Below are 12,843 nucleotides of genomic sequence, written 5' to 3' on the forward strand. Positions count from 1 at the left end.
TTTAAGTATGATGAAATATAAAATAACTATACTAAGAAACACTATTATTTAGCATTTACTATAGATGCATTTAATGTGGTTATGTCTTCAAAAGCTGTATACTTTGCTGTAAAATAGTAAGTTAATTTTATGCTACCCAAAGATATTATCTTCTTTGGAAAAAAAATCCAGAAACTCTTTTTCTAGTCCTTTTTCTACCTAGCCATTTCTCCATATGTTCCCAGAACTGCTAATGAATTTAGCTAGTTATAGAATAGAATTAAACAGGTGATTTGTTATTCCAGATGATTGACTTCATTGGCATTGAATCTGACTAAACATTTGGTTAATAAAACACTTTGCCATTTTCCTTACATATGAAATTATATACATTGATATATATGTATATATATTAAAAATAGTGTCTTATTGTGCATCATGCTTTTTAAATGAGGTGATAAATATAAAATGCTTAAACTAATGCCTGGCACAGAATAAGTATGTATTGCTAGTTACCATAGCTGCTAATGGTAATGATGATGATCATGTGATTACCACTATGGTATTCAGTATCTAAACTTTGGTCTGTTGAGATGTTAGGGTTGTTTTGATATTCTGACTGATTTTCACATGTTCTATATTCTCAGTAATTTCATGTTTGATACTTGATTGGTGTAGGGGAGGATTAGAACCCAGCATCATATGCATACAAGCATGCACTCTCCCACTGAGACATGTCTCCAGTCCTCAGTATCTATTCCTTGGACTTATGGAAGGCCATCAATAAAAGCATTTCTTCTACTTCACTTTTTGAACACAAAGTTATAGTGACTAAAACCTAGACACATTAAAGCTATTAAGGAAAATAGGTGATTGAATAGGTAAAATCCTTGTCCTGGGTTCTTGACCATAGCTCAGATCTCTGGCTTGCCATTCTGTCATTTTTGCTTATGTCTTACCATCTTTCCCAGAGGCTCAGCTTGTCATTGTCATTAGTTTTAAAAGCATATACCTAATTTCTAATTACAAATGTAATTAAGAAGCTAAAAAGTGAACTCTAAAGCATATTTTTACTCCATTTTTTTCTCCCTCTTCATGTAGTCGAAATTCTGCATTCACCCAAGAGGGAACCCGCTTACGACCATCTTCAGTCGGTCATTTGGTAGACCATGTGGTTCATACTTCCCCGAGTGAAGTATTTGTGAATCACAGATCTCCATCCTCAACACAAGCTAATAGCATCATTTTGGAATCATCGCCGTAAGACATTTCTCATTTAACTTCCTTAAAAATGCCCCAGATTGCTTCATTTGAAATAATCTGATAAATTAGGTTTTTGAACAAGATTTTACTAGTACCATGTTTTAAAATTTTATGTTTATAAATGTGTTTCTTTATTCTCAGGAATTCTTCATTTCCTGGTTTCTCTTTCTAACCCCCACCAAAAATCACTATTATTCTTTTGCAGTTGTGATTGTTCTTAGACTTACAGTGTGTATGCTTCTGTATTTCTAAAGATGATATATAGTACTGTGGTCAGGCAATAAGATAGCATTTTCTTAATAGTTTTCAAGAAGGGAATCAAAGGATGAATGACAGTGTTAGGAAAAGTAAGTAAAAATGTAGAAATACCGGATTGAAATAAGTTATAAATGGCAGAGCCATTTCTGAATTCATATTTCATGGCATACTGATGAACAAATTCAACTTCATAGCCATTTTTTTACTTCATCAGCTTCTATTCATTTCACTTTGTGTGCGTGCACACATACTCCTTCCCCATTTCATGCTAGAGATCAAACCCAGGGCCTCATAATTGGGAGGCATACACTCTACTACTGTAGTATGTTCCAGGTCCCTCTTTCTCAGCATTTCTCAACTGGGAACTCTGTGGGTCTCCAGTTTCCAGGGGGTCCTCAGGTGGAAATTGTGTAAATGGTGGCTGCCGCATGTTGAGGGCCAGCTAGTGAGAGAAGTGCCACAGTCAGATAAGGGCTGAGAAGCACTGTCTAACCTCTCAGTTTAGTGTACTAGTTGCTTGCACTCAGTATTCATATGCAAATAAAAATACAAAGTGATAATTAGTAAAAGATTACAAGAGGGGCCAGAGTGATAGTACAGTGGGTAGAGCTCTTTTCATGCATGCAGCCAACATGGGTTCGATCCCCGGGATCCCGTGTGGTCCCCTGAGCGCTACCAGGAATGACTCCTAAGTGCAGAACCAGGAGTCACCACTAAGCATCTCCTGGTGTGACCCAGAAAGCAAAAAAAAAAAAAAAACCAGCAAGATACATAGATAAGAAGATGCATTAATTATAAGGAGAAAGGTGTATAATATATATACCTTTAACATGACCAGAGGTAAAACTTCATGCCATGTCCCTTAGGGCACCACTAGCAGTATCCTCAAGCACTGAGGCAGGAGTAGCCTCTGAGCAGCTCCACTGTGTCCTAGTGGGGGGGTGGGGGGAGAGTAGATAGTGCAATGAACAACAAAGCAGTTCTAGGTACTCTGGGAAAATTGCATAAGTAATAGTGTTGCTTGTCCAACTGTGTGCATACATAGAGAATGGAGAAATAGGAAGGATATATACTATACAAAGATAGCTGTGGAGAATGAATTAGCTGGAGATAGGAGTAATGAAAACTTAAAGTTTTATTACTTTAAAATTCTAATTTTAATTTAAAAAATTCAGTAATAAGCATATATTCTATTTCTGAAGCTTTAAAAAGTATAGTAAACATAATATAGCTTTTATAAAGTACATGTTTTAAATATTGATTGATTAAATTTTAGAACTCACTTCTAATTGATTAGATCAAATAGAGGAATCTCAAGCTTATTACATAATAAAACAATTTAATTTTCAGGCTTGGCTCAATTTAATTTTTTTAAGATCTTTCATATTAATAGGAGCGCACACACACAGAGTATTTCCAGCTACAAAGTTTGTAGATTGACAAGCCAAAAGAATCATTTACCCTCTCAAAATGCCTTTGTTCCACATAACGGAGGGAAAGTGAAGAATTAAGTTGGAGCCAGAGCAATAGTACAACAGGTAGGGCATTTACCTGACACGAAGCAGACACAGGTTCGATCCTTAGCATCCTATATGGTTTTCCGAACATCGCCAGGAGTGACACCTGAGTTTAGAGCCAGGGTGACACAGTTGAATTGGAATATTTCTGAATAGTCATCGCCATTGTTCTATTCAAGTAACTTAATGAAGTAGGAAGATTTTAGTCCCTGTTTGACATAAGAGAGACAATGTAGTTCTGTGCTACAGGGAGATGTGATGCAGCTCTGGTTGTGGAGCACAGTGGTGCTCAAGAGCACGTGGTACTGGGGATTGAATGCTGGTTCTTGCCGCACTCTGACCTCTGAACTCTCTCCCTGCTTTGTTGGTTTAGAATTTAGAGAAATATTTTTCAAATTGCAATTCATGGATTTTAGTTTTACATTAAGACATGTGTGAAAATAAATCAAACTGGGCCAGAGATAATATAGTGCAATGAACTGAAATCATGCTGGAGACTGGAGTTCTATCCCTGACACTGCATGGTCCCCTTAACACTCTGGGTGGGCCGAAAACAACCCCTGTCCCTCCCCAAAAAAGAGAGAGCAAGAACACAAGTGCCTGGGACTAAGCACAGAACATTTCAATATATACCGAAATAATCATCAGCTGTTCCTTCCTTTTCTTTGAGCAAGTATTGGGCTCTAATGTAAAACCTGAATCCTGACTTGAATTAGGGATAAGCTGTTCTACTTCATAAAGAGAATGTGTTACTAACTCAGGTATATTTATTGTGGAAGCAAACAGGAGTTTGTTGTACTACCTAGAATAAAGTTACCGTTTATTGGTAAGATCTGTTTGCAGTATTAAAGAGGGAAACACTTTTTTCATTTAACTATTTCAGAAAGCAGTTAGACTGTTATTTTTCTGAGGCCAACAATTGTCAAAAATTAACTTTTAAATATTTGAGGTATTTATTTTGATAAATGTATACTACAAATGTTAATATACACCAACCAATGTCTAATAAGGAAACATGGGCACTAGATCAAAATAATTATATGAGTACATAAGTAGCTAAGATTTTATTTTTATTATGATATAAATTTTTAAAGGCAAGAATAGATGTTACTGCTTTGGCTGCAGAATAAATTGCTTTCACTGTAGTTGAAACATTCGTAAGAAAATTAAAGCTAGGGGCTGGAGTAATAGCACAGCGGGTAGGGCGTTTGCCTTGCACACAGCTAACCCGGGTTCGATTCCCAGCATCCCATATGGTCCCCTGAGTGCATAGCCAGGAGTAACCCCTGTGCATTGCCGAGTGTGACCCAAAAAGAAAAAAAAAAAATGTGCTTACTGCCCATTCAGTGAATAAAGCATGTATAAAAAAAAAAAAGAAAGAAAGAAAATTAATGCTAATATAAAAAGTAGCCTTTTTCCCACTAGCTTGATTGACACTTTTTAAAAAAATTTGCCACCCTTTTTAATATATTTCTCTGTTGACAGCAGGATGCGTGTAAATGTAACTTTTCCATTAAATGTTTTTATTTCATATTTTTTAGCAATTAAAGATTTAAGTATGTAAGTTATTTGTTATACAACATGGTAGCTGGGTACTGGCACACTCTTAGAGTTATATTCCCATTTTCCTTTTTCTTAACATTCAAAAACTTGATCTAGACAGTACTCTGCACAAATTTTTTTTCTTTTTGAGTCACAGTGAGATACACAGTTAGAGTTGTTCATGATTTGGTTTCAGTCATAAAATGTTCTAATGCCTGTCCTTTCACCAGTGTACATTCCTCACGACCATTGTCCCCAGTTTTCCTCCCGCCCCCTACCCCTCCGCCTCCATGGCAGTTTCTCTCTCTTTCTCTCTCTCTCTCTCTCTCTCTCTCTCTCTCTCTCTCACTCTCTCTCTCTCTCTCTCTCTCTCTCTCTCTCTCTCTCTCTCTCTCTCTCTCTCTCTCTCTCTCCCCCCCCCCACTCCCTTCACTTTCTTACACTCTCCATCTTATCCCCCCTCCTTTTGGGCATTATGGTTTGCAATACAGATACTAAAAGGATATCATGTTTATCTCTTTACCTACTTTTAATACTCAGTTCTTGTCCAGAGTGATCATTTCCAACTATTATTGTCATACTGGTCCCTTCTCTATCTGAACTGCCCTCCACTCCACACACACTTGTAGCAAGCTTCCAGCATTGTGTATAAATATTGAAGTCTGTTTTAATACTTGATCCTCATGCTGGTGCCCCTCTCCCTTCGGATCATTTTAAGGCCGAGTATAGGTGTTGAGGACACTACTCCCAAACAGTGCTCAGAGAACCCGGGGTCCACTCATACTGATCTTTGGCCAACCTGGCTGATGGTTGAGTATACTTGGGCTGAGGGATGTGGTGCTGCTGGGACCCTGAGTGCCCCCTCCAGGACCAGCTCCAAATTACTGGTTTTAAATATATTTAAATTTTTGTATTAGAAATGGATTAGTAATTTAAGTAAATGTGGATGTAATTAGAGTCCCATTCTCTTACATTCCTTTCACTTAAATAGAAGTTGTTTGAATTTAAAATACAACAGAAGCACTGTAATAATTGAAATGATATAAAAAGCATGTTGAGTATATGCTCTGTTAAATTTTATTGAGACCTCAGAGGCAGATAGGAGTTGCTGGCTTCTAAAAAGCATTTCATTTGCATCTAAGTGGAAAGTATCATGTTACGTGAAATGAGTCAGAAAAAGAGGGACAGACATAGAAAGATTGCACTCATTTGCGGAATATAAAGTAACAGAATGGGAGACTTACACCCAGAAATAGTAGAGATGAGTATCAGCAGGATTGCTCCACGGCTTGGAAGCCAGCCTCACATGCTAGGGGGAAAGGCAACTCAGATAGAGAAGGGACCACCAAGTAAAAGGGTGCGTGGAGGACCGGCTCAGGTTGGGAGATGCGAGCTGAAAGTAGACTATAGACCGAATATGATGGCCCCTCAATACCTTTATTGCATACCACAACATCCAAAAGGGGAGAGAGAGCAAAAGGGAATGCCCTGCCACAGAGGCGGGATGGAGTGGTGGGAGGGATACTGGGATCATTGGTGGTGGAGAATGGGTACTGGTGGAGGGATGGATACTCAATCATTATATGATAAAACCTAAGCATGAAAGTTTGTAAGTCTCTAACTGTACCTCAAGGTGATTCACTAAAAAATAAAAAATAATTTAAAAAATAAATAAAACATGAATAAAAAAATAAAAGGCATTTCATAAGTGCATTGTACACTACTTCAGAAAGTTTAAAATCCTTGATTTAAAGTAACTTCCTAATTTCTCTAGTTATATTTTTTCTGTACAGTTATTATAGTTTAATGTTAAGAGCACAAGTTTAGGATTAACAAGATTAGGATTTTTGTTTTGTTTTGTTTTGGGGGCCACACCTGGCGATGCTCAGGGGTTACTCCTGACTGCACAGGAATTTCTCCTGGCAGTGCTCAGGGCACCATCTGGGGGATCAAAACACTGATGGACTGCATGCAAGGCAATCACCCTGCCTACTGTACTATTGCTTCAGCTCCCTAGGATTAGATTTTAAACTTGGTTTCTCCACTTCTAATTATGTGAACTTGAATGGGTTATTTTTTATATGAGCCTCAATATTCTCATGTGGAAAAAAAAATAGGATCATAATACCTCCCTTATAGATTCCTGTGAACACTTAATGAGATACACAGTTTGGTGTTTGACTTTGAGAAAGTGCTTAGTGGAAGTTAACTGCAATAGTGATGTAACTTCTCTCAATCAGTATAGTACTGTTGTAGCACTGTTGTCTCGTTGTTCATCAATTTGTTTGAGCGGGCACCATATACCATATATATATATAGAGAGAGAGAGAAGTTGAGAAGTTACATCATATAACATATAAGTTCTCTCTCTCTTTCTCTCTCTCTCTCTCTCTCTCTCTCTATATATATATATATATATATACATGTACATACCCAAAAGTCCATGGCTTTCCTATATGCAAATAATGAGAGAGAAGAAAGTGACATGAGAAAAGCAATCCTGTTCACAATTGCGCCTCAAAAAATCAAGTACCTCGGAATCAGCTTAACAAAGGAGTTAAAGGACTTGTATAATGAAAACTACAAAATGCTACTTCAGAAATAAAAGAGGGCACGAGGAAATGGAAAGACATCCCCTGCTCATGGATTGGAATAATTAATATTGTCAAAATGGCAATTCTCCCCAAAGCATTGTACAAATTCAATGTGATCCCTATAGGGATACCCTTGACATTCTTCAAAGAAATGGAGCAAGCGCTCCTGAAATTCATATGGAACAATAAGCCCCCATGAATAGCTAAAGCAATTCTTGGGAAAAAGAAAATGGGAGGAATCAACCTCCCCAACTTCCAACTCTACTACAAAGCGGTAGTCATTAAAACAGCATGGTACTGGAACAAAGGCAGAGATGCAGACCAATGGAACAGGGTTGAATACTCTGACACACACCCCCAAATATATGATCATCTAATCTTTGATAAGGGAGCAAGAAATGTGAAGTGGAGCAAGGAAAGCATGTTTAACAAATTGTGCTGGCAAAACTGGACAGCTACATGCAAAAAAATGGGCTTAGACCTCCACCTATCACCATGTACAAAAGTCAGATCAAAATGGATTAAAGACCTCAACGTCAGACCAGAATCCCTAAGGTACATTGAAGACAAGGTCGGCAAAACCCTCCACGACATTGAAGCCAACGGTATCTTCAAAGCTGACACGCCACTGGCCAAGCAAGTGAAAACAGAGATAAATAAATGGGACTATCTCAAACTAAGCTTCTGCGCCTCAAAAGAAACAGTGACCAAAATAGAAAGACAGTCTACAGAATGGGAAAGGATATTTACGCAGTACCCATCCAATAAAGGGTTGATAACAAGGATATACAATGCACTGGTTGAACTCCACAAGAAGAAAACTGCCAACCCAATCAAAAAATGGGGTGATGAAATGAACAGAAACTTTCCCAAAGAAGAAATCCAAATGGCTGAGAGGCACATGAGAAAAATGTTCAACTTCACTAATCATCAGGGAGATGCAGATCAAAACAACAATGAGATATCATCTCACACCACAGAGACTGGCCCACATCCCAAAAAAACAAAAGCAACCGGTGTTGGCGTGGATGTGGGGAGAAAGGGACTCCTTCACTGCTGGTGGGAATGCCAGCTGGTTCAGCCCTTTTGGAAAACAATATGGACGATTCTCAAAAAGTTAGAAATTGAGCTTCCATTTGACCCAGCAATACCACTCCTGGGAATATACCCCGGAGAGGCAAAAAGGTATAGTAGAGATGACATCTGCATTTCCATGTTCATTGCCGCTCTGTTTACAATAGCCACAGTATGGAAAAAGCCAGAGTGCCCAAAAACAGATGACTGGCTAAAGAAACTGGTATATCTACACAATGGAATACTACGTAGCTGTCAGAAAACATGAAGTCATGAAATTTGCATATAAGTGGATCAACATGGAAAGTATCATGCTGAGTGAAATGAGTCAGAAAGAAAGAGACAGACATAGAAAGATTGCACTCATATGTGGAATATAAAGTAGCTGAGAGGTATAAGCTTACAATGTTGTAATTTCTGGCAGATATTTCTCTGGACTTAGTTACTAAAATACTAAAATACAGAAATCCAAAACCGTGCGGCTGCTAGTGCGGCCTCTCGACCTCATATCTCTTCATTCTCGGCAATGGAAAATAAATTATCAAATGCTTTCTTTTCAGCAGGTCGACTTTAGGGGGGAGAAACTCCAAAACAATAGTAGTGAGTTTTTTGTTGAAATATTGAATATAATCAAAGTAAAGTGAAAGTAAAGTGAAATTTATCAGTTACACATGCGGGATGGGGGGTTGAGGAGGTGGGGGGGAGAGGGGAGGTATACTGTGATTCTTGGTGGTGGAATATGTGCACTGGTGAAGGGATGGGTGTTCGAGCATTGTATAACTGAGACTTAAACCTGAAAGCTTTGTAACTTTCCACATAGTGATTCAATAAAAGAATAAATAAATAAATAAAAGAAGCTAATGAAAATATTAGCTAACCATCTAATACTTAATTTTAAATTTCTTTGGTGTTAAAATTAAATTATTTTAATTGTTTCCATTTATTAAATATTATTTTAAAAAATAAAGTAAATTGCCAATTATTATCTGTCCACCTATTTGAAGTAGGTGGACACAGTGTGAGGAATTCTCCCAAATTCTCTGTATTGTTCTTAGGTTCATAATCAGCAGAAAGTCTGTGCATGCTTGATAATCCTCAAGTGTTACATCTATATCCAGGAGTCATTCTCATGTGGATGATCCCATTCTAGTCTTATTTTAGTGGCTCACCATAGCTTTTTTAGATAACCTTTCCTATTCCTGTTTGCTTACTTTTCAAAGTTTGCTGCCTTTCTGCCAGTTTTGATCTTGCCTATCAATACATTAAGGGCCTTGCAAAATGCTGAAAGATAAGGAACCAAAGAACAAAGAATTAAAACACAAAGAGAATGCAAATGGAAGCAGATAGCAAGCCAGGGGAAATCAGAGGAATCCCATATGAATTGCAGTATTTGTGACAAGCTAATTTCAGGTCCCTGGGCTATGCAGCTGCAATATGCTTACCTTTATCAGTCTCTGGTTTAAGGTTCCATATTTAGGCTAAATAAGGTTCCATATTTAGGTTAGGGGCTTGGAGATTAGTTGAAACCAGGAATTTCAGGTGACTTTTTTTTTTTTATAACTTTCTGGTGTTAAAATCATATGACTTTTTCTGTTTTATTCTTGTATTGATTTTATCCCTGAGTTTACATGTATCTTTTAAATTGTTTTGAATATTAATTTAAGTCTAAAATGTTGCTTACTTTTTAAAAAAAAAATTGAATCACTATAAGATATGGTTACAAAGCTTTCATGATTGAGGTTCAGTCATACAATGATTGAACGCCCATCGCACATTTTCCACCAGTGGTGCTTACTTTTAAGCACTCTTGAGTATCAGTAAATAACAAAATGTCAGGCAGTGAAAATTTTATTTGTAACTTTCATAATTTAAATATAATGGGGACAAATGTCCATTGAAGACTTGGGTGGCAGCAGTGATTATAATGAATGAGATATGAGTGCTTAGAAAATTAGTTTTTAAAGTAATCAACATTCCTGGCAAGTTTGTATCAGTCTCTACCATAGTGTGGTTTTTCATGTCTAAAAATAATTCTGTGCTTTTATGAAACTTACCTATATATAATCAAATCCTTATTGTACACTTTTCAATTTATAAGTAAAAAATCTTTTGGAAGGAGATTATCATACTTATTTTTTCTTAATCAAGGTATTATTTTACAGTGTTGTATATACATTAGGAATATAGATTCACACCACTTAAAATATATGTTACCACACCACAGCCACCACCAAAATACCAATTACTCTACACCACAGTTGCATTACTTTCTATATTCTCCTCATGACATATCTTTTTTGAGTCCCATCTTTTAATCTGAGGATTTTCTTTACTTATAAAATTTTAGGTATAGCTCTGTGCCTGCTTCTTTATTTCTTGTTTTCTTAGTCCTTTCTAAATAATAATGCTAGTCTTCTCCTTAAGTTATCCTCTTCTTTTCAGAATGCCAACTTTTTTGGTGGCGGAAAGGTTGGGCCACACTCAGTTGTACTCAGGGCTGACTCCTCGCTCTGTGCTCAGAGATCACTTCTGGTGGACTCAGAGAACCATATGAGATGCCAAGAGGCAAACCTGGGTCAGCATGTGCAAGGCAAGCACTTTACCCACTGTGCTTTTCTCTAGCCCAATAATACCAATGTTTTTCTAACTGATATATATATAGTGTGCGTGTGTGGTACACACCCGACAGTGCTACCTGATTGACTTCCCAAGTTCATCTCTTTATTCTGCTATACTAGATTTTTTTTAATGTTTTAGTTTAATTTAGTTTTTTTTTTTTAACCTAGGCACAGAATATCCTTTTTAGCACTGGCTTATATCATCATATTATTTCATTTCTTTCATGTTTTTATCCTTTTTAATCATCTTCACACAGATAACTGTTTGAGTAAGTAATAAGTAATAGATTAACTTTATATGTTAACTTCTAGCTATGAAGAATACTACCATTTTTCAGATATTAAAGGTTAAAACTTTTGGAATATGAGGTCGAGCGTGTAGCTCAGTTGTTGAATGTCTGCCTTGCATTCATGGGAATGGTAATTCAATCTCTGTAGTTCAAATAGTAATTCAGAACATCCAGTATTGCCAAGTGTGACCTCCTGCACTGCTGTTGTTATCCCCAGTATAAATATACAATCACTGGACATTGCAACAATGACAGCAATTAAAGGAAAGGGAAGAAGAAATAAAAACTGCAGTGTGGCATTGATGAGTTTTGCTCAAAATAGGAATTTTGGGAAATCTATGTTACCGTCCTTGATTACTTTTGTAGACTTTTGTATAGATGGTTGGAGGAATGAATGAAAGGCATTTGGTTACTAAAGCTGGAAACAAAAGGTATATTTAGATATTCTCATAGACAGTTAATGGGATTACTGGGAGAACACATAATTAGTTCAGAATAGTTCCCTGAACCAAGTAATCCTCTGCAGCAAATCCGGCATTTGGAGAGCTTAACCTCTACTTTCTGATAATTTAGCAAGAAAGTTACATGAAACAGTAAGGAAAAAAAAACAGGTGATCCCAGTTCTAAAATACAAAGTCATATTGTCCTTTCCACTGCTACATTCTGGCAAATTTCAGACTGCACCATTCTCTTCACCTTTTCTTTAGAATTTGGCATAATTCATAACATGAATCTGAAAGCTTAGGCTTTCTGGTATGTATGTTCTTGCCAGTTTAAAGGATAATTGTACTGAAATACCAACTGGATTCTAGCAAGAAACACAAAGTGGAATTATGTAGACTGAATCGCCCTTGACCCATGTAAAGGCAGCAGCTACTACTTGGACATTTTCATATAGCTGTCAATTTGTAATAAAAGGTCCACTATTATATAACTCCCAGACTTTATATTCTGGAAGTTCAGATTTGCATGTTAATTCTTTTATGTAGTTAATTAACTCACATTTTATGCAAACAACAAATGGGCCAAATGTATATTAGACAAGGAAGTCCCCTAAGTTATGAATTAGAAATCACTGTTGTAAGACAATAATTTCAAATCAGAAGCACAATTTTTTTAAATTATATCCAGAATCTCCTTGTGGCTAACTCCTTCAGAAGTTCAGTTTAAAGTTATAACAAAATGTCCCATTGTGTCATTACTCTCTTTGACTTCCATATGATTTCACCCTGGTAAAACTTTTCTCTGGTTTTGAAAATAAATGCTTCCTGAGTATAAAATATTTTTATTTAAATGCTTAAGTTGCATTTTGCCTTACATAAAGGTTGATACCTGGTGATAGACATTTGTGGAATCCAATCACTTCTGTTTTTTTGTAAAGTCTTGCTGGTTTTTAATAGCTTTTTAGAAATATGCAAATATCTGTAAGGTTTCGCCAAAGGGTCTAAATTAATCTTTATTTGCCCTAATCTCTTACAAGCCCAGTTTGTGTTACATATCTCTATTTTGGTCTGTGGAATTACTTCCCCGAGCTTGTACCACTTGAATGTTAGATTCTTGCTAGTTGAAACTAGCAGAATAAAATCTAATATGTTTTGGACCTGAAATCCTTGACCATTTAGGTAGACTTACAGGAAGCTTTTGCTTTAAAAAAAAAAAAAAAAAAAAAGGTAAGCTCTCTGATGCAGTCATTACGTAGTTAATATAT

General features: G+C 36.6%; 1 protein-coding gene across 3 annotated transcripts in view; it reads left to right on the forward strand.

Moving 5' to 3' along the window:
• Window positions 1–12,843, forward strand: part of PTPN4 (protein tyrosine phosphatase non-receptor type 4) — a 175,667-nt gene that overhangs the window by 124,334 nt on the left and 38,490 nt on the right. For 2 of the 3 annotated variants that reach the window (XM_055119988.1, XM_004608155.2), the window contains exon 15: window positions 1,081–1,239. The exons of the other annotated variant lie outside the window; for it this stretch is intronic. In XM_055119988.1, coding sequence (XP_054975963.1) covers window positions 1,081–1,239 — 159 coding nt within the window. The remainder of the gene's footprint in view (window positions 1–1,080; window positions 1,240–12,843) is intronic. 3 annotated transcript variants of the gene reach the window in all.

The sequence above is a fragment of the Sorex araneus genome, chromosome X (assembly GCF_027595985.1).
Source record: "Sorex araneus isolate mSorAra2 chromosome X, mSorAra2.pri, whole genome shotgun sequence".
In the NCBI taxonomy this organism is placed as follows: Eukaryota; Metazoa; Chordata; class Mammalia; order Eulipotyphla; family Soricidae; genus Sorex; species Sorex araneus.